This window comes from Haliotis cracherodii, unplaced genomic scaffold, assembly GCF_022045235.1.
Source record: "Haliotis cracherodii isolate W230 unplaced genomic scaffold, xgHalCrac1.p SCAF_3, whole genome shotgun sequence".
Lineage (NCBI taxonomy): Eukaryota > Metazoa > Mollusca > Gastropoda > Lepetellida > Haliotidae > Haliotis > Haliotis cracherodii.
In genome coordinates this window covers 59,797,464-59,824,465 of record NW_027266286.1, presented here as the reverse complement: position 1 = coordinate 59,824,465, position 27,002 = coordinate 59,797,464, and the positions used below count along the sequence as shown (strand labels likewise).

Below are 27,002 nucleotides of genomic sequence, written 5' to 3'. Positions count from 1 at the left end.
CAGCATGTTGGAGGTGATATAACTTCACCATATCTCACACCCACCCACCTTGTGCAGCATGTTCGAGGTGGTATCTCCCTTCAGGGGCTCCCACCTGGCATCGGTGGACTGCATGGCAATCTGCTTAAGCATCAATCCGCAGGCAAATGGATGATCCACATTGGTAACTGTGTCTTCATACCGAATGTGGATATTACGTATTGAAACCTAAAACAGATCAGATACTTCTTACTACCTGTATGATAGGTGGAAAGGGGTTCACTTCACATCATCATATATACATGGACTTGTATGGTCATTTATCGATATATGTATATGTATATACATACTACATATACTACTCAAAAGAAGTTAAGGACTGCCCGATTCTTTCATATTAATATACTTTTTCTGTCATGTCAGACTTCAAAACATGAGTGAGTAAGTGAGTATGGTTTTACTCCACTTTTAGCAATATTCCAGCGGGTACACTAGAAATGGGCTCCACACATTGTACCATGTGGGGAATCAACCCTTGGTCTTCAGCGGGACGAGCAAACGCTTTAACCACTACGCTACCCCACCACCCCACTTCAAAATATGAAAAAGTAATTACTGATATTCATTCAAGATAAGCAAAGACAGGTGTACCTGGATCCTGCTCACAAAGTGTGTGGCCAGTTTTTCATAGAAACCTGGTTCCTCCCCTGTCTTCTCCACTGTAACAAACAACAACATATCAAGATAATACGTTCGAAACGATCTTGGCTACGATTAATCTTAACAGCTTACGTTCAAAGATAAGATATCTTACATTTAAGATGAGATACATTTTTGAAACTATCTTAAATATGTTGCAGATCATACAAGGTTACGATACCTATCGTAACTCTGACAGTGAACTCATTTGTGTTAGAGATTGAGAAAGCGGGGTGTTTCCCATGACGTCACAGGGATATCCCAGCAGCTGACAATAATAATAACATGGAGAAGTGTCACGGAATTCATGATCACATTGTCAGGTCACACTGTTTGACACACAATTATTTGAGTGAAATTCCATACAATCCTACATATGTCCTACATGAAGACGTTTTGTTCTTATGATAAAGATGCCATGACTACCCGAACACAAAGAACATTCATGTGCCATGAAAAGGCATTTTTCAAACCCAATAAATCTTATAATCAATAAGTGTAGTGTTACCACACAATAGCTATTAGAACTGAAATAATGTGCAAAAAGATACTTCACTATTTTCCCTTCACATGGTTCTCTTGTGGCATGGAACTTTATGTCAACACATCGCGTACAAATTTAAGGACGAAAGTAAGGGACGTTATTTTAAATGACAATGACGAAACCTTTGATCAAACAGCAGGCATTTAAGATGCATGTTCAGGTCTGATGTTATGTGATGCATTCAAAACATTCAAAACAAAAATTGTTCAGGAAGTAGCGCACCCACGTCCGAGTTGTAATGACAGTGTCCAATATATTACACGAATAAAATCAGGCCTCAAATACAATATCAAGCTATTTGTATTTAGATAATGTAATCATTTCTTTTTTTCTATCAAGATCAATAATTATTTTCCAAATTTGAAAGTGACACTAATTTTCGTTCACAAAGGGAGATAATTTATTCATTGTCAAGTTATATTGTCTCAGGGACACGCCTCAAGTTGAAAATACATATAATGTTGTCCTTTTCTATCCTTTTAAATTAAGTAGAGCTAAGAAACTGATTTGTCTGATTTATTTTAAATCTAGCTGAGGAGAAAAATAACTACATTGTTAATGTGTGAAATCTATTCCGAACAAAGTTCGATGACATTTGGCTTGTCTGAGGGTCATTTTGCTTAGGGGTTATGTACTAGTATTTGGGCAGTGACCATATCCTTTACAATGATTTTATTGTCTGAATGGTCTCAAGTATCTATATTTTATTTAACATAAAACAGGAAATGTACACTTACAAAACATTTATCTGTTTAAAATCGGTCCATTGAATACAAAATTCAAAGATTATTGTGATGAAAATGTAAACTTTACATTGATCAGCACATTTCATTCAATAATGGTTTCTGCAATTTTGGTCTCACACCATTTTAGATGTAAAAACTGGTGAGAAATGATTATGGTTTTGCACTTCGTCACATATAAGATTGATATAATTTTGCAAAATGCGAAAATAAAGACTAACGCATTGACATGCAATCCAGAAAATATAACAGCGGAACTCTGCGCTTTACGATAACTGTAACATTGAGCATGGTCTCGCTGGGCGAATAAGAAGGGAAACTACTCTCAACTAGAGTATGAACTAAGATTAACTGCCCCTGAGTTATCATTAAGGTCATGGACATTACTATAGCCTGCCGACACCTTCTGTTTTAATACTTCCCAAATTATCGAAAAGGTATGTTGTTTCACACTTCTTCAGCATGGACTCGGATAGAAATATATTGTAAGCTATCGGCTCCATAGTTATGTGGATCGCTGTCGCCATTAAGGACATTTCTGACATTAAGTGTCAGTGTTCACTGTCATGGGATAAAATGGCTGCAGTCATGCGATACAGTGCCTTCAGTGTCATGACATATAGTGCCTGCAGTGTCATGAGATACAGTGCCTGCATGCAGTCATGAGATACAGCTCCTTCAGTGTCATGAGATACAGTGCCTGCAATCATGAGTAACAGCACCTTCAGTGTCATGAGATACAGTGCCTGCAGTGTCATGAGATAGTGTCTGCAGTCGTGAGATACAGCGCCTTCAGTGTCATGAGATGCAGTGTCTGCAATGTCATGAGATACAGTGCCTGCAGTCATGAGATACAGCGCCTTCAGTGTCATGGGATAGTGTCTGCAGTCATGAGATACAGCACCTTCAGTGTCATGAGATACAGTGCCTGCAGTGTCATGAGATAGTGTCTGCAGTCGTGAGATACAGCGCCTTCAGTGTCATGAGATGCAGTGTCTGCAATGTCATGAGATACAGTGCCTGCAGTCATGAGATACAGCGCCTTCAGTGTCATGGGATAGTGTCTGCAGTCATGAGATACAGCACCTTCAGTGTCATGGGATACAGTGCCTGCAGTGTCATGAGATACAGTGTCTGCAGTCATGAGATACAGCGTCTTCAGTGTCATGGGATACAGTGCCTGCAGTCATGATATACAGCACCTTCAGTGTCATGAGATACAGTGTCTGCAGCGTCATGAGATACAGTGTCTGCAGTCATGAGATACAGCACCTTCAGTGTCATGAGATACAGCGACTTCAGCGTCATAGGATAGAGTGCCTGCAGTCATGAGATACAGTGCCTTCAGTGTCATGGGATACAGTGTCTGCAGCGTCATTAGATACAGTGCCTGCAGTCATGAGATACAGTCTTTCAGTGTCATTAGATACAGTGCCTGCAGTGTCATGAGATACAGCTCCTTCAGCGTCATGAGATACAGTGCCTGCAGTCATGAGATACAGCTCCTTCAGTGTCATGGGATACAGTGGCTGCAGTCATGACATACACCTCCTTCAGCGTCATGAGATACAGTGTCTGCAGTGTCATTAGATACAGTGTCTGCAGTCATGAGATACAGCTCATTCAGCGTCATGAGATACAGTGCCTGCAGTCATGAGATACAGCACCTTCAGTGTCATGGGACACAGTGTCTGCAGTCATGAAATACAGTGCCTTCAGTGTCATGGGATACAGTGTCTTCAGTGTCATGAGATACAGTGTCTGCAGTCATGAGATACAGTGCCTTCAGTGTCATGGGATACCGTGTTTGCAGTCATGAGATACAGCACCTTCAGTGTCATTGAGATACAGTGCCTGCAGTATCATGAGATACAGTGTCTGCAGTCATGAGATACAGTGCCTTCAGCGTCATGAGATACAGCTCCTTCAGTGTCATGAGATACAGTGTCTGCAGTCATGAGTTACAGCGCCTTCAGTGTCATGGGATACAGTGCCTGCAGTGTCATAAGATACAGTGTCTGCAGTCATGAGTTACAGTGTCTGCAGTCATGAGATACAGCTCCTTCAGTGTCATGAGATACAGTGCCTTCAGTGTCATGAGATACAGTGCCTGTAGTCATGAGATACAGCACCTGCAGTGTCATGAGATACAGTGTCTGCAGTCATGAGATACAGCTCCTTCAGTGTCATGAGATACAGTGCCTTCAGTGTCATGAGATACAGTGCCTGTAGTCATGAGATACAGCACCTGCAGTGTCATGAGATACAGTGTCTGCAGTCATGAGATAAAGCTTCTTCAGTGTCATGCGATACAGTGTCTGCAGTCATGAGATACAGCGCCTTCAGTGTCATCAGACACAGTGCCTGCAGTGTCATGAGATACAGTGTCTGCAGTCATGAGATACAGCTCCTTCAGTGTCATGAGATACAGTGTCTGCAGTCATGAGATACAGCGCCTTCAGTGTCATCAGACACAGTGCCTGCAGTGTCATGAGATACAGTGTCTGCAGTCATGAGATAAAGCTTCTTCAGTGTCATGAGATACAGTGTCTGCAGTCATGAGATACAGCACCTTCAGTGTCATGGGATACAAGGATTTCCTTCCAAAAAGGGTCAGTAAATTTAAAATGGCAAATTTCTGATGTGAAAGATGTAGAGGAACATTTGTTGTGCTTGTCACTAGTTTTGTAAGGGACAAAAACCTATTAGTTATTGACACATATTGCAGTTCTAACCCTGTTTAAACTTGAATAACTTTCTCAATATCTCTCTCTGCTACCAAGTTTCTTCTTATATTCAGCAGTGCAAACATACCAGGCTACTCAAATCTAATATTGTCTAGAAATAGGTATCTATATAGGCCAGATGTAAGTGCTGCTGAACAAGTATTTCATACCCCGCATGAGAACAATTCTGCCACATGTCAGTGCACATCAAACAGAGATGATAACGTACACAATGAAATATTAAACCATGGACTCCACTGCTTACCAATGCACTCATCACCACAGTCAGGTGCGACAGGCAGACACTCCAAGGTACTGTATAACCTTATCTGTAGCCACTAACACAAAGTGCAGGCTTTCAAATGGATGCACTCCCCTTCAATAAATGACTGTTCCCTCGGGGCAAAGTTGGAGCGGTCCAGTTACAGATATTGCACAAGATTGGTGTACATATGATAGATTCATCTACAAGGCTGTATTAGGGTAACAGGTGCTTTTATTCAAGAGTCTCCTCTACTGATACTAATACCAAACTGGGATCACAAAGTGAACACATAACATATGTCATCATAAACTATGCGGCACTGCTTGCCCTTTGCCTGTCTTGCAGTCCCTGAACCATATTATATTTCCTTCAGCCAATCCCTTACTGTAATGCTATAGCCCTAAATGAAGCAAGTCTAGATTTTCCACAGGATCCTGAAACAAATTATTTTCCCTTCTGCCCAGCCCTTACTGTAATGCTATAGTTGTAATTGAAGCAGGTTAAGATTTTCCACAGGTTTGGGTTCTGAAACTCCCATCTCACTGCGGCTTTTCAATATACTTTATTAGCCATACTAAGCGCTATGTGCCAATAACTGCCCCCTGACCACCCCCTAGCTAGGCCAATCTGTAAGTAATCTCTATTAGCGCCCCCTACTAAGATCAGAAATGTACATGACAGTCTGCATTTTCTTGTGTTTATTGCATATTATTTACAGAAAACAGCAGTGTAAAACGGGAATATAATTGACCTATAACTACTGTTTTCGACATACAAACTAATTTTTTCACTACTGCTCGATCTCTGACAACAAGTAAAACTTATTGTCTCAAAAAGTGCCCCCCCCTCAATTTTCTACGTGTCCGGGGTGCATATTATGGTGAATACAGGAAATGTGGGTGCCTGTTTCTATCCAACATATATGTTTTCTGAGACTTAGTGTTAGTCCGTACATGCCCTGCACCATCTCCTTGCATGTCCTCCCACACAGAACTACACTATAATATCTATGATACTTAGTACTGGCTTCCATACTATCAGCGCTAATTACAGTAAGTGTTGGCTTCCATTGTCAATTGTTAATCACCTTGTTGGCTTCCCTTGTTAGTTTCTACCCTTAGTTATTTTCCACCTTTTGTTATCTTATTAATTTTGTTGTCCTTACATGTACATATATATGCTCTGTGCCTCATGGCATTCATTCACCTGATGAAGGAGTAAGCATATACTCCGAAACGTTGTGTTCCTCATAATAAAGAAGTTGACATCCATATATTAATTCTCTTCCTTATGTGTATCACTTCTAAATGCCTTTCAAAGACCTGAGAACAACACTGCTCCTGTGTATTACCCACCAGACTGAATTTACACACTGATCAATATCAAAGCAGCATCTTCCCAGCTTCTGTATCATGTCTATATAAGAATATTACAGATAACCCAACTCTACCTCTGTCGAAACCAAAATATTATCAGCGTTAAAAATTGGCACTAGTCCTGTAGTCCTTGCCAAATTGCCCAATAGTTAAGGTATCAAAAGAACTAGTAATAATGTGCCCTTTTTAAGGGTTTTGCTATATGTTATCATAATAAGGACTAGTTGACTAAAAATGTTAGTTGCTAACACTGATTAGCTTTCATAATTCTAATCCCTCAAGAGTAGTAGTATATCATTAATCAGGGTTATTCACCATAAATTAAATCCAACCAGTCCACAGCTCATCTTGGACAAGTGGTCTCTTGTATCTTAACTAGATTCTAGACTGTGGATGTGTTTATTGATAGTTTATTTGTAACTTTATTTGCTTTTACGCGCTTTTAGGAGAAATTTCTTCATGCATTTTTGGGAGCCATGGTTTACCCTGCGGTGCATCCGGAGTAGCGATACATCGAGGAGTGTTAAGTCGAGGGACCACTGTATCAGGAAAAGTTCTGACATTAACATGATGAGGAAGGGTGTTGGTAGTGAGGCAGGCAAGGATGAGTGAGTGATTGAGTTTGATTTTACGCCACTTTTAGCAATATTCCAGCAATATCACGGCGGGGGACACCAGAAATGGGCTTCACACATGTGGGGAATCGAACCTGGGTCTTCAGAGTGACGAGCGAACGCTTAAATCACTAGGCTACCCGACCGCCCCTCAGGCGGGGATGAAAATCAAATAATTAATTCATCATGGTCTTATCACTGTGCTGCTACTTCCTGTTCTTTCTCTCACACAACAGCAGTCAACACAGCAATCAAGGAGATCCAGGCTTTTTAGCCAAATACCATTTTTATCTCCTCAAGAGTTTGTCATTTTTTAAATTTTCAAGTGTAGCGTGGTATTTCCTTGTCGCTTCACATTGTCGTAACAGACGGAAACACTGACGTCAATAACATGCTAATTCAGGTTTGTTATAATCTTCCGAGTCCTGAGATGCCACTGAGAGATGGCACATATTTATCTTGAACGACTTATTAGTTACGAATCAGTGAGTGAGTTAATATTGGTTAACTTCATTGTCAGCAATATTCCAGAGATAAATATATTCCACAAAAATATGAAAATAACTAGGTCTTGATCAGCCAAACTAGTGGTTGACAGCATGAGTGACAACAACGCTGGGAGTTGTTAGACAGTGAACAACATCATGCCATCCCTGGTCGTGTTCGAGGAATCTGTAACAGGTTGCACAAAAAAACCTGTAAAGCTATCTCATACTTTTCAGAATGCATGCAAACGGTAATCGTTTATATCTGAAATATTTATTCCAATAAAGAGAAACTATTCACCTGTCACTGAACTTAACACCATTTATTTTCGGCCTAACAGAATCAGCATGTGCTGCCACTTGGTACACTGATGGCAATTAATGGCAGATCTCCTTCGGTGACGACCTAAGTGACTTTATATTGATCAGCGGAGAAATCGGAGCTTGTCTCAATACATGGAAAGAAGATGGTGAAGAGCGGAAACAGTCTGCAGCGTTGTTTTCTCCACGGCAAAACCGCACTCCCCGAGCTAAGTGACGCGGAAATGTGGCAACAGTAAGGACTTAAATAAAGCACTCCATATACAAACATCACAAAAAACACTTTTGTATTTGAAGATATTTTCTCCCCTGGAAAAAGAAATCTATTGATCAGATTTAATATATTGAAAAATATGGGATGTTTTCCTGATATTTTCATACAGGATGACATCTTTACAGAAAACATAATATTCTTTCATTCATGAAAAGTCTAACATTTTTTAAATATGTATTGATAAGTCAAGCTACATGTAACCAAATAATTACATTTCTTTCTATAATAAAAATCTGCTTTTAGAGAAACAAAATTAAGCAACATTCAATATTCTAGCTAACATGTGCAATTCATAAATTTGAAAAAAAAAATTTTCCACAAGAAATTGAATAATAACGACAATCTCCGTTGGTGAATGTTATTGGTGCAACTGTATCAGAGAGGTAGCCAGGCATGGAGGGTGGGTCTATACGCTGGGTCGCTGCTGTCTTGTATACATTGTCCGTGCAGAGCAATACAATGGAACTCCTGTGTACAGCTATTGATGAAGAACAGGCTGCAATAATGACAAGACTGCGAGACAATGGTGGCCAAGAATTCACACGGTACTGAAGTTTAATGTCATAGTGCACTGATAACACGGTTCTGCTGTTCTGGGATTCTTATTGAAATTAACATTATGTGCCAAAAGTGATGTTATTGATTATATTCCATTCATAATGTAATAGTGTGTAGCCACAGAGTGATCACCAGCATATACAAGGTGTATATTATAACACATGTAACACAGGTTAGTAATAATAGGTTTAGTTTTATTACCCTCAGGGTTAGAAGTAACTGAGCTCATAAAACTTGTATGTGCACTTGGGCAAATATCACTTCACACACACAACAGTGTATTTGTAGCAGCCATAAAATTTTCGAGTCCCGTGATAGGCTTCGAACCACGAACCTTCTCATCAGAGGTCGGATGCCTTGTCCACATGACCAAAGAGGTAACCCCGTCAGCAAGCTGACGAGACAAGGATGTCATCTGTGGGATGACTCCAGGCCCTGCTACATACTCCCCCGTCAACAGAAGGCACGTCCCGTGCCACATAGTAGGGTACTGAGGCTTATTTTGCTCAAATTTATTATGAACATGCTCAGCCCCACGTTGGGCGCCAATGTAGCGGCCATAAAATTTCCGAGTCCTGTGATGGGATTCGAACCACGGACCTTCTGATCAGAGGTTGGACACCTTGTCCACATGACCAAAGAGGTTAAGATGTCATCTGTGGGATGACTCCATGCCCTGCTACATATTGTTTACTTCATCCGGCAACATTGTTGACATCATTCAAATCTTATAGTGATGCAAGGTCAGAATGTTGTCACAATAAAATTACGTCTTTGCTGAAGATTTTTGACGTCATTCAACAATTTTAGTTTTCTAAGATGTTGGTCGTGATGAGTGCATTTTTCTAGAGAGGAGCTCAAAAAGTATGTAAGACATGATGGGTAATAAAGAGATTATTACCCTCACATTAGTGTGTCATATTCACACTCGCTCTGGAAATACAAGAATTCGGACACTTGTTTCGTAAAATCAGTATGATGCACATGCGAGTGCAATAATCTCCATATAATAGTTCTTCAAAATCGAGTATGAGTATCCCAGGACTGATATGGTATTCCTTAAATCTTCATGATATTCTATCTCAATCCATATGTTTCAAAGATTTTCATTACGATTTCAGTCGTTAGTTATACAAGGTCATGCTATAACAGGTGTATTGTAAGGAGATTGTGCTTCATCCATTGGCTGTAACATCATCACCTCATCATTCTCATCAGGTTTTTCATTGGTTAACGCATGGATAACAAGATAGGTCCCAGCAACCTATGCTTGTCATAAGTGGCGAATTGCCCTGGGGAATTCTGGGTTAGAATATCAGTGCCCAGCAACCTATGGCTGTCATAAGAGGCACGTATTCTGGGTAGGAATATAGGTTGCAAGAAGCGACGACCCATGAGGACTCCAGGTAAGAATATAGGTTCCCAGCATCCTTGATGCTTGTCGTACAAGGCAATGACCTGTAGAGGTTCTAGGTAAGGATAAAGCAACCTTGATGCTTGTCATACAAGGCAACGACCTGTAGAGGTTCTAGGTAAGAATAAGCAAACTTGATGCTTGTCATACAAGGCAACGACCTATAGAGATTCTAGGTAAGAATATTGATCCCCAGCAACCTATGCTTGTCGTACAAGGCAACGACTCAAGCTTGTCGTAAGATGCAAAGACCCAGGAGGATTCTGGGTAAGAATATAGGTCCCCAGCAAAACACGCTTCTCTTCAGAGGCAACGAACCAGAGGGATTCCAGGTAAGAATACTGGTTCCCAGCAACCTATGCTTGAAGTACAAGATGATGATGACCTGTGGGAATTCTGGGTAAGAACATAGGTCCCAAGCTACCATAATATGCTTGTTTAAGAGGCTATCAACCCATGGGAATTCTGGGTAAGAATATACGTCCCAAGCAACATATGCCTGTCTTTATGGAATGATTGAGGCAATGAGTGTAGTGTCTGATTGAGTGACCTGGGCTTGATGTCGCATTCAACAGTATTCATACATATCACATCATGTCAGCTTGATGGAGGAGAAAAGGTGATGCTGGTCACTTTGGTGAAACACAAGAACCTCATCGGTAGAACACATGATCTTTTCAAAAGTTACTCACTCTGCAAAAAGAAGCAACTTTTCAACAGAGTTATGATCAGGGGTCCGGAAACGGTCATATGCGCCGGACAAGTCCGATTGGGAATCTCAAATGTCCGGTTTAAAATATTGCTTTCCGGACATTTAAATTTTTCTGTCCGGACATTTTTAAAAACACACTGGGTCCAAATAATTGTTGAGCGTTATCGTATCCCTTCAGCGAATTCAGGTGAATAAACAGTTATAACAAACTTGGTCAATAAAAGTATGAAATTTGATATGAAACATCACTAGACATGATGATTTACCATTTAAAATGTATTTCCTGCTCTCCAAGTCATTGTTTTATATGCAGAGATTAAGATTACCGTCTGTATTTTATCGTAAACCAAGCTGGAAATAGCAATCAGCTGTGCACACGTTTCCTCCCAATCTACTGGTGATTCAGTTGAAACGTACCCAATGATACAACTTCAAAGAATTTTGATGCAATGGTCGGAAGAAATTGTATCTGAAATCAATATTTTATCAGGAATAATATATTCCAATACCATGTTATTTTAGTTACAGCTTCCGCCATATATACTTAAAATTATAAGAACCATCAGCAAAGCACTTTGGTACAGATGGTATGCAGGATATTTTTAGACGTATGGAACGATTTTGACCAGTCACCGTAGGGACTTCTTGCGCTACATGTATTTTGATTGCGAAAACGCTATGTTGACATTTAATAGTCAAACTGTCACAAATATGACTTTTAGCTAGTCATGGTACAGCATTTATGATATGTGTATCCATTCTCTTGCAACTAAAGTTTGTTTCAAGGCGTCAATAGCAGTAATCTGACCATGGTTGCTGTAAATAACGGTGAGTTGTGCGATCTAACGATCACTTCACATACAATTTCGCCGAAATTATTGCAAACATTATTATAAATATTGAATGAAATTTTGATTATAATTAATAAAGCATATTGCAAATCTTAGTCCAGGTAAACAATGAACAATTTTTTTATTACCAGATATCATAATAGGATTAAATTGCATACTTCAGTTGGTATTTCCGGTGTTCACGGTGATCAGCTGATAATGTTTTCTGTGATGGGGGAAAACAATCGTGTCATTGGAAAACTTGAGTTTATTAAAAATATTTACTATATTTTTGGAGCTATGCTTTAAGGGGGCGTGGCCTACATGCAAATGTCTGATTCGGATTTAAATTTTTTGGGACCCCTGGTTGTAATATTATTTCATAAAAAGGTTAGATGTTCAATTGTTTCCTAGGTATGTGACTTGAGGAGAGATGCAACGTTGATTCCTGTCAGAATTTTGTGTAAACTCAGATCCAGGGACAGGTCCTTGGAACATCCACTGGGAGGCCATTTATCTGGCACAGTGATATCACAATTCAATTATTCAGTTCTCCAACAACAGAAAGACAATAACTGCCTAAAAATAGCAAGAGACGATGTGGTGATAACCTCAACTATATAAATCCTGCAGGATCTGCCATGTGTGATAAATACAACATGATGGAAGCATTATACAACTGCTGGTAAAGAATGTCAAGCCAACACTTAATGCAACAATTACATGTCAAATAAGAGATAATACCTTGGGGAGATCAAACAAAATGTCACGCAGTGCCTCCATGGTGATTGAATATGTCAATATGTGAAGTAAACCTGTTTATAGGAAATAGCCGCAGCGGAGACACAATTATACCAAGAGCTGTCTGAGTAGCCAATGGGGCATGTGAGAAACGTGTGAGAACAGTCCTTGACGAGGTCTGTCTGTCGCTGTCGTTGAGCAGCTCCTGGTGCGAATAAAATGAGAATATTTCTAACTGAGGTCTGTCTACCCTCATCAGTGAGCAGCTTGTGGTGATAATAAAGAGAGAACAGTTCCTACTGAGGTCTGTCTGTCACCATCAGTGTGCAGCTCCTTACTGAGGTCTGCACAGTCCTTACTGAGGTCTGTCCAGACTAAGGTCTGTTCTAACTGAGGTCAGTCGTAACTGAGGCCTGTTCTAACTGAGGTCAGTCGTAACTGAGGCCTGTTCTAACTGAGGTCTGTCCTTACTGAGGTCTGTCACCTTCAGTGTGCAGCTCCTAACTGAGGTCTGTCCTTACTGAGGTCTGTCCAAACTGAGGTCTGTTCTAACTGAGGTCAGTCGTAACTGAGGCCTGTTCTAACTGAGATCTGGCCTGAAGTTTATCTTAACTGATGTCTGATCTAACTGAGGTCTGTCTCACCTCCAGTGAGCAGCTCATGGTGAGAAAGCAATGAGACATTTTTTAATAAGGTTCGTCAATGTCAGTAACACATTCACATTTTAATTCTTTCTAAATCTATCATGCTCAGTAGTTGTGATATTTTTTATTTCAATGTGGTCTTAATCACAACCCAACTGCTCTGTCCTTCCTTCAAATATGCTTAACAAACATGACAGAGAACAAAGTTCAATGACTGCCGGAAGCAATAACAAGTCCCTTAATGGAAGACAACTTCATGAGGCAGTAGGCAAACATTGGGCTGATGAAGCAGATGATGGCTTTCTGCTCTGATGACACCCGGCAGTGTAGAGTAGATTAGCTGCCAGCATTAACAAATCAGTCCAGGGTTAACTCTTCACACGGACACTTGTGTACATCATGATTACACACTGTGTGTGTGTGTGTGTGTGTGTGTGTGTGTGTGTGCGTGCGTGCGTGCGTGCGTGCGTGCGTGCGTGCGTGCGTGCGTGCGTGCGTGCGTGCGTGCGTGCGTGTCGGTCTGCGTGTGTCCGTGTCTGTGTCAGGGTTAGAAATTGGCACTAGTACTTTAGTCCTTGCCAAACTGCCCAATAGTTAAGGTATCCTAAGGACTAGTAGAAATTTACCGTTTAGTGTTAGTGTGTGCATTGTGTGTGTATGTGTTGCGTGCGTACGTACTAATGCCAGATTTATAGTGCTATACCATGCCGCGGCTGAACATGAACACCTCATTCAAAATTCAGGCAGATGCTCTATCCACTAGATCATGGAGGCAGTCCTTGTGGTATTGAAGCTCATTAACATATTTTGTCATTATTAGGAGCATTGTGGCATATCCCAGTACTGTCAGCAATGCATTGTTAAATTGAGCACAATTTAAGGTGCTTGTACTCATCCTTCTACAACCATATAAACTACTTACTAGGAATACACCAGTTATCGCATGATGAATACGTTTTGCGGCAGGATAAAGCCAGTGGATCAAAACAGTATCAGCTGGGGTCATTTACAGATAAATATGCAAATATAAAAGGTCTGTTAACTACAACTTTCAGTGTTTACAACCAAAGATGGCATCCCCCTTGTCTATGGACATGGGGCCTGGAAAAATTGTTATCATTAGTCCCATAAAAAAAATATAGTATAATCTGTGTCTAAAAGGAGCATAGTTAAATAGTTAATAAGTGTAGAAACTTCGGAGAAATAAATTGGGAGGACGGTCAGGATATCAGTTCCCAGCTTGGGGTCTTTTTCAAATAAAAAAATTTGACCTTGTTTTATTTTATACCTGTGTGGGATATCCCATTTCGTAATCCCACTACAAACTTTCTAAAAGACAAATTTTGATTGGAACTATATTGACTTTGGTCACTGTCCCACTGACTGATCACTGACATGGGTATCTCAGTTAGGTGGCAGTAGATACACACACACAGACACAAACACAGACACATATGCATGTACATCACTACGTAAGTACAATAATCTTGAATCCAACCCCATTTCACCTCACCTCACCGAGAGGCCAATTAATGTGTGATTTACTGATTAGTGTTTCGCATGTCTACATTTTCTACCAATTACAAAAACTGGACTACATGGAATCATTACACTGACAAGAGGACAATAGTGCTGTTCACCAATATGTCAAACTGACTAGAGTGGTTCGCCTCAGGATTTAGATGATTCAGTTTCTTCGAGAACCTGATCTGTCAAGAGTAAGCAGGCAGCATTACTACAAAGACCAGGCAGGAGGACCCACCAATGTCTTATGAAGAAAGTGCCTCTGACGAGGAAATACTATCCAATCCTCATTAAGTCTCTATTGAACTAGCGATTCAATCTGGATCCAGAAACAATGTCACCATTACTTACTGCTTACCCTGTAGAAGCCTGATTATTGATCTGCAGTGCCATGCAGTTTAGGGGGAAGGTGGGGTGGGGGAGGGTAGGAGAGGAGGAGCTCTTAGGGCAACCTGACTCCAACTCCCTTGTAGTTGGGGTTGGGTTGATCGGAGAATGGGATGGGTGGTAGCTGTCATGGGCAGCCTGACTCCATCTCCCTTGCAGTTGGGGGTGGGTGGATCGCAGAATGGGATGGGTGGGAGCTGTCATGGGCAGCCTGACTCCATCTCCCTTGCAGTTGGGGGTGGGTTGATCGGAGAATGGGATGGGTTGGAGCTGTCATGGGCAGCCTGACTCCAACTCCCTTGTAGTTGGGGGCAGTGGATCGCAGAATGGGGTGGGTGGTAGCTGTCATGGGCAGCCTGACTCCATTTCCCTTGCAGTTGGGGGTGGGTGGATCGGAGAATGGGGTGGGTGGTAGCTGTCATGGGCAGCCTGACTCCATCTCCCTTGCAGTTGGGGGGCAGTGGATCGCAGAATGGGATGGGTGGGAGCTGTCATGGGCAGCCTGACTCTATCTCCCTTGCAGTTGGGGGTGGGTGGATCGGAGAATGGGATGGGTGGGAGCTGTCATGGGAAACCTGACTCCATCTCCCTTGCAGTTGGGAGGCAGTGGATCGGAGAATGGGGTGGGTGGTAGCTGTCATGGGAAACCTGACTCCATCTCCCTTGCAGTTGGGGGTGGGTGGACCGCAGAATGGGCAGGGTGGTAGCTGTTATGGGCAGCCTGACTCCATCTCCCTAGCAGTTGGGGTTGGGTTGATCGGAGAATGGGATGGGTGGGAGCTGTCATGGGCAGCCTGACTCCAACTCCCTTGCAGTTGGGTGCAGTGGATCGCAGAATGGGATGGGTGGTAGCTGTCATGGGCAGCCTGACTCCATCTCCCTTGCAGTTGGGGGGCAGTGGATCGGAGAATGGGGTGGGTGGTAGCTGTCATGGGAAACCTGACTCTATCTCCCTTGCAGTTGGGGGGCAGTGGTTTGCAGAATGAGGGTGGTTGGGAGCTGTCATGAGAAACCTAACTCCATCTCCCATTACAGCAAGTGACCAGGTTGGCCACAGAATGAAGAAGTAGGATACTGTAAGCCAAAAAGTCTGGTTCCTATCTCAACTCATGGCATACAGTTCACAGTATGAGGAGTTTCATGTGTCTTTGGCAGGATGTATGCGATATAGAAGCTAATTGGGCAGATAGTACCACAAAAAGAAACTCATAACATGCAAGGGAAACATGTGCTGTGAAGGAGTGGGTGTTATGTCATTGCTGCTGAGTTACACAGAGAGAGGTGAGCTCACAAGGGAGCTTACTGAGGATGATGTGCTGTGAAGAAGATTGTGTCATGGACAACCTCAACTTCATCTCATGTCAACCCGTGAAGATCCGGGGTAGAAAAGGTCTTCAGCAACCCATGCTAGCCGTAAAAGGTGACTATGCTTGTCGTAAGTGGCGACCAACAGGATGGGGTGGTCAGGCTCGCTGACTTGGTTGATGCATGTCATCAATCCCAATTGCATGGATCGATGCTCATGATATTAATCACTGGATTATCTGGTCCAGACTCGAATGTTTACAGACCGCCATCATATTGCTGGAATATTGCTGAGTGCAGTGTTAAACACCAAACCAACCAACAAACCAAATCATCATGTCAAATCATCACTACTGAAGGAGAAAGCTTGTGTTATGGAAGGAGTGCTGTGAGAAATTATGAATCCAACGCTGATGAGCACAACCACACAACTCAGTATTTCATGTCACTGCAACCTTGTGAACAAGACAGAGGATATTGACCTGGCCATGCCTTTCTCCAAGAGCTAGGACCATCGCATCAGTGGACACTGACATACGAGGCCCGTCAGCATTTGGCCTTAATTACTCAGCCATTTGTAAGAAAAATAGCAGCCGTCTGCAAGACCTTGAATGACTTCTCTGAGAGGTTTGTTTGTTGTTTAACGACAATCAACACTATTTAAGCTATATGACGACGGTTTGTAAATAATCGAGTCTGGACCAGACAATTTAGTGATTGACACCATGAGCATCGATCTACGCAAGGTGGATATCAACCAAGTCAGCGAGCCTGACCACCTGATCCCGTTAGTCGCCTCTTACGACAAGCATAGTTGCGTTTTAAGGGGATTGTGATGGATCACAACAGGGATATCCCTAATTGAAAACACTTGTGTACAAAGAATGATTCACAGAATACTGCCTAACAAATCATTAGCAATTTATCAGATACTCACAGCAAGAAATAGTTCAAATAAAATTAGGTTTGAGAGATCAATCATTGTTTTTAACACTGAACAATTTCTATATGAAGTATTTCCAGAATTTTCACTATGTTTGCTTGTTTGTTTGTTGTTTAATGCCGCTGTCTAAGGCCAGCATTAGTTGGTTGGTTGGTTGGTTTGTTGTTTAACGCCGCACTCAGCAATATTCTAGCTATATAACGGTGGTCTGTAAATAATCGAGTCTGGACCAGACAATACAGTGATTGACATCATGAGCATCTATCCACGCAATTGGGATCAATGACATACATCAACCAAGTCAGCTTGGACAGAACAATAAAATGACTATAAAGAAGTTGATATTAGCCAATCAGATTGCAACTTTCTCAAGCAATTTTCATTTCACACAACGCTTTGAAAAACATAAATTCAAAATTTCAAATGTTTATCTCATTGAAGCAGAAGATAGATGAATATTTTGAAGAAATCATCCGTGTTTTTGAGGTTGTATGATTAGAGAATACAATCCGACTGTCACTCTCCCGATCTGGTAAGCTACACTCAGATTGGTCGGATGAATGGTCTTTCTGACGTGAACCGTAATGGGATGTCTTCAGATCTTTGTTTTGAGGTAGAGAGAACTAAGACTTGATTTAAATGAGATTGATAAGTGCACAAACGCCATGCCCTGAAAGCACACTGTACATTTATCCAAGTCCTCCCTGTGAACTAGCAGTGACATCATCATGTGGCTGATCTGATCATTGTCAACTCCATGTTCTCAACGTTCACTGAACGTCCCTTGCCACCTCCAACAAATAACTACTCCTTCATCACAGCTTAGACAGCAACTAAATGCCGACAGCAAGATTCCAAATTTAGATAATTTCCATCCCCGTCTTGTGGGACTTTGATTGGTCTACCCTAAGTGATTGCTCTTTTAACATCACACAGGCAAGGCCTCTTGGACATTCCTCAACTACACAAAACATGGCCCGGTGATGAACCAAAGAGTCCTTGCCCGACTACAGGGTTCAACAGGAAGCCTGAAGACATGGCTACAGAATCAATAGGACCTACACTACACATCCACACCATCCAATCATACCAAAATTCATTAACAGCCATGCATGTCATTACAGGATGGAAATAAGTTCTCACTGCCCTGAGCTTCTACATTTCCAAGTTTGTGCAATATGATAAACAGATACGAGATAAGTAAGGATAAGAATTTATGGCTGGTTCTAACAGTGTTATCAAGCAATCACTTCCTTGATAACGCTGTTAGAACCTACACCGAAACGTCGCTCTTAATTGTAGTAAAGAAGTTTCTCAGCCATAAATTCTTATCCTTACTTAGTACTCCAACTTCTAAATGCCTATCGAAGAAGATATGAGAAAGTAGTGATTTATTGAGACCTGCTCAAGTCTGCAGCAAATGTCCGTAAAAATTCCTGAAATAAGAGGTTCCAATTACATATTTATACATTACTGTATATTTATTACTAATACAATCGCATTGTAGAGGTGACTTGTATTTTGCAGATAGCATTCCTGTTTGTTTGTTCTTTAACCCCGCAATATTCCAGCAATATGATGGCGGTCTGTAAATAATCCAGTCTGGACCAGACAATCAACTGATTGACATCATGAGCATCAATCCACTCAATTGGGATAGATGACATGCATGCAGCAACCAAGTCAGCGAGCCTGACCACCCGATCCCGTTTGTCGCCTCTTACGACAAGCCTAGTCGCCTTTTACGGAAAGCATGGGTTGCTGAATATCTATTCTACCCCGGATCTTCACGGGTCTCACTGATAACAGAGCCAATAAATAAGAAGAGGCTTTCATGTTAAGTTTTACATTAATGCAGCGAATGTATTGTTAATCTACAATGTTAAAAGGGATCCAAACTTAAGAAGATAATAACTAATAAAAATCCAAATAATTCTTCTTTCCCAATTTGCTTGCCAAGGGCACTTATAATCCTCACCACTTCAAATAGAATCACAAAATATCATGATGATTAAATAACGAAGATTGCTGCATCTGTGCTAATACTCTTAAAGTGAACCATATTATTAAATGGTTTAAATTTAATCTAAACTGACGAACAAATTAAACGCTGTCCACTATGTCTTGAATTGTTTTGTTTCGACTCTAAAGCATTAAACACAAGATTGAAACAATGTTGACCTAACACAAAATCTGTTATCTATAGGCAGATGATTACTGCTGGATAAAAAACCCAATAGGTTTTGAAAGATTTTTCTCACTCTAAACCAACACTATGTGGGTCAGAACAAAGACCAGCATCTACAAATTATGGGCACAACAAAGACAAAGAATCGTTGGTTATGTGATTAGTATTAAATATTCATCCTTTCAACCTACAAACATGACCAGTAGATTCCAACAGATGTCACAGGAAGTCAGTTACAATCAATAACACTTGGCAACATGTAACCAAGGTGACATGTTTAATACCACAATCTGTATGCCATTTGTAAACATGTGAATTCAGAAATAGAATCAGAAATACAACAGTATTGTAAGCATGTCAGTCCCACAAAAACATGTCAAACAGTGTAAGATAAACATGTAAAATGGAACATAAAACATGTGAAATACTGCAAATATATGTGAAACAGGACTGCTAAAAAATGTGAAACCTCATTGGAATAAGGTTAAACAGTACTGTCAATGTGTTTGCCAGGACTGTAAGCATGAACGTTCAGGCTGAGACAAGAGAATAATTCATGACAGTTGAGGTGACCCCAGTGCAACTGCACTGTCAGCAGATCTGAAGAAACACTTTCTTACCGACTTCATCAAGAGCAGATTTCTCCAGAGCCTCAAGCTTTTGACGCTTGATGGCATTCTGCAGAAGGCGTTCCCGCGCAGGGTCATACTGTCGGTCAGCAACGGGGCCGGCGAGGATGTACACATCCTCCAGAAACAGGTGGATATTGGAGGAGAACAGACTTGTCCAGGGGATGTCTAGCTTCAGGTGACCTGGAGCAAAATATCAACATGAACTTTCAAACTTTAAGTCAGGTGAGCTTAAACTGGGAGATGTCTAGCTTCAGGTGACTTGGAGCAAAATATCAACATGAACTTTCAAACTTTCAGTCAGGTGAGCTAAAACTGAGGGATGTCTAGTTTCAGGTTACCTGGAGCAAAATACCAACATAAACTTTTAAACTTTCAGTCAGGTGAGCTAAAACTGAGGGATGTCTAGCTTCAGGTGACCTGGAGCAAAATACCAACATAAACTTTTAAACTTTCAGTCAGGTGAGCTAAAACTGAGGGATGTCTAGTTTCAGGTGACCTGGTGCAAAATATCAACATGAACTTTCAAACTTTCAGTCAGGTGAGCTAAAACTGAAGGATGTCTAGTTTCAGGTTACCTGGAGCAAAATACCAACATAAACTTTTAAACTTTCAGTCAGGTGAGCTAAAACTGAGGGATGTCTAGTTTCAGGTTACCTGGAGCAATATATCAACATGAACTTTCAGTCAGGTGAGCTAAAACTGAGGGATGTCTAGTTTCAGGTTACCTGGAGCAATATATCAACATGAACTTTCAAACTTTCAGTCAGGTGAGCTAAAACTGAGGGATGTCTAGTTTCAGGTGACCTGGTGCAAAATATCAACAAGGACTTTCAAACTTTCAGTCAGGTGAGCTAAAACTGAGGGATGTCTAGCTTCAGGTGATCTGGCACACAAATATCAACAAGAACCCTTAAACACATGTTAAACTTTCAGTCAGATGAGCTAAAAACAAGGGAAGTCTAGCTTCAGGTGACCTGGAAGACAAATACCGGTACTATATACCGATACTATAGCAAACATTAACTTCCGAATTGAGGTGTTTTTTTATCAGCCCACCAGAATCCCCGTTTAACACTAATGGAGAAAACAAGCATTGTTAAATTTTAACATCTCACTACTCAACACAGCTAGTTCCATTAATTCAATCATATATTGCTGTTGTTGACACATGTTGAAAGATAACTGACAAAACTACATCGAGATATACCATATACCACATGACAAGCACCCGGGTGGAGGAGAGCTGACAGAAAACATAGATACTGAGTTGAAACTAAAACCTTTTCGATAATAGTTACAAGGCAATTTACATACACCTTCTACTTACTAAAATTTTTTTCAAGGCACCACTAGCAGTAATCTGACCTGGGTTGCTTTTAATAACGGTAAGTTGTGAGATCTTCCGATTGCTTCACACACGATTTCGCCAAAATCAATAAAAACAATATTAAAAGGAGTTTTGAATAAAATTAATGAAATAAGTTACAAACATAAGTCCAGATATACAATGAACACTTTTTATAACCAGACAGTGTAATTATTTGACATTGTTGACATTGTATTTCCGGTGTTTCATGCTCATGGTAATGTCTTTGCATTGGGGGAAAAAACCCATCAAAACTCATTATGGCAGGCACCCCATTCTACACTGCTGTTTTTTTTTTAAAAAGTGTGCACTATACTGAAGTAAATATGGTAGCTGTTTTCTGCAAAACAAACTCTGTAATATACACAAGCAAATTTGGTCATATAAATCATTTTCGGTCTTAATAGGGGAGGATCAGAAGTTGACCAGGGGCTGCTTATTGGAGCAGAGCACTCAATACATGAGAATACGGTATGTCAAATGCAGCCTGAACCTAATCCAAAATATTCCATATCGTATACAACACTTCCTGCAATACTTAAATTATGTCATTAGCGTTATTGCAAACCTGGCTCATAATCAATACAAACTTCAGGAAGAAAATCTATTCACTTCATTTTCACTCTTGCTTGATTCTGTTAGAAAGAGAACATAAAAAATAGGATCTTGTAAGTCAAGCTAAGCATGTGGAGGACCATCATTTATTCATATTAGCAGGTGCTTGTTCTCTGTAGCAAACAAGTGTGTAAGTGCCACATAAAGATTTCTTTGTCCCAATGACGAAAGTAACACTAAGCCTACTCATAAACAAGCTCTTCACAGTGACAGCACGTTTTTGAGCTCTCCATACAGTGCCACCATTCAAAGCTCCCCACTGTGATAGGTGGCCACAACCATGCATTGGAGTTGAACTCGCATCCCCCTGACAGTTAAGTTGACAAACAAGTCATGACAGTCATGATGCCAAATACTCTTGACATCAGCTTAATTGTTTTCTTCATTGAATTTCTATTTCATTTCAACTATCATGTAATTAGCATAGTAAGAATGTAGGGGGAAGTAGGGTGATTTTCAATTCGTCTGCAATCTCGAACCAATCTTATCAAACAAAGCAAAATTTTCCAACCAAAAAATTCATCTTAGAAATCCTCTCATTCGTAAACCGTTTCAAAATTCCTATCATGGCATTCCCAAAGACATAAACAAAATTATAATCGTTACTTCATTTGAGGTTAGAGGGCAAATTTCAAAATTCTTGTGATGGACGCTTCCACATTGACGGCAGCAATGTTACCGAGAGTGTCATGAAGGAGTCACATGCTGGGAAGGAGCTTGATTTATAAGGTGAGACAGTACTATTATCCAAACAACTGTACACATGACACACTGATACCCTGACAACAAAACACATCACAGGTGCTGAACATCAACTGAATCAAACAAAAAAAACATGATTTATTGATCTTCATTCGAGTATTTCCATTTACGGATTATTCTTTATTGCTGAAAGGCTCCCCTCCGGTATTAGAGGTTACATACCTTCTGAAGGTCATGAAATACCATCGATGTCGCCAAGTGATCCAGAGATAGACATCTCATTCCCTACCATCAACCACTGAAGATTACGTAGTGATATTTGATGCCAAATACATCTATTAATTACTATGTTCTGATCTGTTGCATTGATTTTATACCTAGTTTCCGTAAAACAGTCAATCTGTTGTGATGGTGACTGTCGGCCATTATCAGATTGGGGGGGGGGGGGGGGGGAAGAGTCTCATGCAAGTAGCAGATGCACTAATGCTATGCACATGCCTCACACTTCTAACTCCTGATTGGCTGGTTGTCCTAAGCAAGGAATAATATTCCTTGTTATTCAACACCATATTCGGTATCAGAGATGTTTACAGAGCCAAAAATGCAATTTCAGAGAATTTCAGATAATCACATTACACTTTGAGCTGGTATGACTGACCAGAGACCATGAATAGTTTTTTCAACATAGATGCTCATGAACATGCGTGTGAAGTTTTAGCTTCACTGATCCAGTGGTTTCTGAAGAGTAGATGTTTACAACACTCACGTCCCAATCAATAGACACCCCCAACACACTAACGTTCCCATCCATCCCTACTCTAACCCAATCATATCTCCATCCATCTCTAACCCCAACCTCCCCCCAACCCACCCCACCCCACACACTCACATTCCCATCCATCTCTAGCCCCACCCCACTCATATCCCCATCCATCTCTACACCCCCCCACCGGCCCCTCTCACATCCCACTCACATTCCTATCCATCTCTACCACACTCATATCTCCATCCATCTCTACCTCATTCATATCCCTGTCCATCTCTACTCCACTCATATCTCTATCCATCTCTACCCCACTCATATCTCCATCCATCTCTACCTCACTCACATCCCCATCCATCTCTACCTCACTCACATTCCCATCCATCTCTACCTCACTCACATCCCCATCCATCTCTACCTCACTCACATTCCCATCCATCTCTACCCCACTCACATCCCCATCCATCTCTACCTCACTCACATCCCCATCCATCTCTACCTCACTCATATCCCCATCCATCTCTACCCCACTCATATCTCCATCCATCTCTACCTCACTCATATCCCCATCCATCTCTACCTCACTCCCATCCCCATCCATCTCTACCTCACTCCCATCCCCATCCATCTCTACCTCACTCACATCTCCATCCATCTCTACCTCACTCATATCCCTATCCATCTCTACCTCACTCCCATCCCCATCCATCTCTACCCCCATCCCAATCATATCCCCATCCATCTCTACCCCACTCACATCCCCATCCATCTCTACCCCACTCACATCCCCATCAATCTCTACCCCACTCACATCCCCATCCATCTCTACCTCACTCACATCCCCATCCATCTCAACCTCACTCATATCCCCATCCATCTCTAGCTCAATCACATTCCCATCCATCCGTACCCCACCCCATTCACATTCCCAACCATCGCTTCCGCACACCAATCACATTTCCAACCATCCCAACCCCAGCCTACTCGCATCCCATCCATCCCCTGCCCTCCCCACCCCACCCCACTCATGCGCATAAATCAATCACCGGATTGTCTGGTCCAAACTTGATTATTTACAGACCGCCATCATAAAGCTGGAATATTGCTGAGTACCAAACCACCCCACTCACATCCCATCCACCCCACTCACATTCCCAACCATCCCTACCCCACCCCACTTACATTCTCATCCATCCCCACTCACATCCCATAACCACCCCTCCCCCACCACACTCACATCCCATCCATCCCTCCCCACCCCACTCACATACCATCCAGCCCTCCCCACCCCACTTACATTCTCATCCATCCCCACTCGATTCCCATCCATCCCCACCCCATAAACCCCCCTGCCCATGCTATCGCTACAGTGATGTTCACATGCCATTATTACAATGGGTCCTTGACACAGGGGAAACAAAGCGTCATTATATTAATGAAACAAAGCAGTATTAATGCGATGCCACCCACACAGTTAACATTTCTTATGTTCATAGCTGAAGCTTAAGTGAAATTTCAATGTTTGGCATTTACAGTGAAACAAAATTCAATACTTTCATCTCCATGATAGCTTAATGTTAAATCTACTTACTCTCTTGGACCTATTACACATCTGAGCACAAAGAGAATTGATTGTAATAGAAGATGGTCGATTGCTGCAAGCACACTTCTGGCAGGGGAACACATTTAGTGAAAATGTGTTACTCTAACATGGACTGATGATGCTCTCGATGCAACTAGATGCAGCTCGATGCAGGTCAATGTATCCTTTGTGATTACAACACAGACTGGACAATTCTGTCTTTGCATATGAATCTATAGGTAAATTGTAATCCTGCCTGCAGTTTTACTGTGGCCATACTGTACTTTGGGGGAAAAACCTCCAACCAATCTCTACAATATCAATCTGTGGCATTTTAGAAGCTCCAGTATCAATGAAGACACAAGTATCACTTTTGCCTAATAAAGGTACCAGTATTTGTAATAAAACATTGCATTGAAAGAAGAAAGCAGCTCAAATGCCTATGTCAACTATGTCTTCATTGCTTAGCCACTGGTCAAGGATAACATTCTGATTGGCAAGAACTGCCACTGTTGCTTCTACTGCTACAGCTGCCCAAAGTTGATGTTGCCACTATTGCTACTGCTGCCCAAAGTTGGTATTAATGCTACAGCTGCCCACAGTTGATGTTGCTATTATTGCTACTGTTGCCAAAAGTTGCAACTACTGCTACACAGAGATTCTACTATTGCTACTGTTGCCAAAAGTTGCAACTACTGCTACACAGAGATTCTACTATTGCTACTGTTGCCAAAAGTTGATGTTGCTACTATTGCTACTGCTGCCCAAAGTTGCAACTACTGCTACACAGAGATGCTACTATTGCTACTGTTGTCAAAAGTTGCTATTATTGCTTCTGCTGCCCAAAGTTGATGTTGCTACTATTGCTACTGCTGCCCAAAGTTGCAACTACTGCTACACAGAGATGCTACTATTGCTACTATTGTCAAAAGTTGCTACTATTGCTTCTGCTGCCCAAAGTTGATGTTGCTACTATTGCTACTGCTGCCAAAAGTTTATGCTGTTACTATTGCTACTGCTGCCAAAAGTTGCAACTACTGCTACACAGAGATACTACTATGGCTACTGCTGCCCAAAGTTGATGTTGCTACTATTGCTTCTGCTGCCCAAAGTTGATGTTGCTACTATTGCTACTGCTGCCCAAAGTTGATGTTGCAACTATTGCTACTGCTGCCCAAAGTTTATGCTGCTACTATTGCCACCGCTGCCAAATGTTGCTACTACTGCTACCAAAAGGTATTACCATTGCTGACTGAGGTTGCTGTTGCTACTACTACAAGCTAAAGTCGCTACTATTGCTACTGCTGCCCAAAGTTGCTACTACTGAAACTATTGCCCAAGATTGCTTTTGCTATTGTCCCTGTTGACCATCATAAGTCCATTAGAATATGGAAGGTAAGACAAACTTAACGGCACTAAGATTGCAACCATCAATGCAGCTACTATTGCAACCATCAATGTATCTGCTACCATTGCAACCACCACCTATAAATATGCTAATATTGCAACCATCAATGAACCTGCTACTATTGCAACCGTCTATTTATCTGCTACTATTGTAACCATCAATGTATCTGCTACTATTAAAACCACCATCTATTAATCTGCCACTATTGCAACCCTTAATGCAGCTACTATTGCCACCATCAATGTATCTGCTACCATTGCAACCACCATATATTTATCTGCTACTACTGCAACCCTCAATGTATCTGCTACTATTGCAACCCTCAATGCAGCTACTACTGCAACCCTCAATGTATCTGCTACTTTTGCAACCCTCAATGTATCTGCTACTATTGCAATCCTCAGTGTATCTGCTACTACTGGAACCTACTATTGCAACCCTCAATGTAGCTGCTACTGTTGCAACCTTCAATGTATCTGCTACTATTGCAACCCTCAATGTATCTGCTACTATTGCAACCCTCAATGCAGCTACTATTGCAACCCTCAATGTATTTGCTACTATTGCAACCCCCAATGCAGCTACTATTGCAACCCTCAATGCAGCTACTATTGCAATCCTCAATGTATCTGCTACTATTGCAACCCTCAATGCAGCTACAA

The 27,002-nt window shown here is 41.4% G+C and overlaps 1 protein-coding gene across 1 annotated transcript in view; it reads right to left on the bottom strand.

Annotated features, from left to right (window-relative positions):
• Positions 1–27,002, bottom strand: part of LOC139473885 (intermembrane lipid transfer protein VPS13A-like) — a 142,649-nt gene that overhangs the window by 91,955 nt on the left and 23,692 nt on the right. Inside the window, exons 5-7 of the mRNA XM_071256675.1 lie at positions 19,893–20,084; positions 631–698; positions 49–207 (exon numbers count right to left, since the gene is read on the bottom strand). Of these exons, the coding sequence (XP_071112776.1) occupies positions 49–207; positions 631–698; positions 19,893–20,084 (419 nt within the window). The remainder of the gene's footprint in view (positions 1–48; positions 208–630; positions 699–19,892; positions 20,085–27,002) is intronic.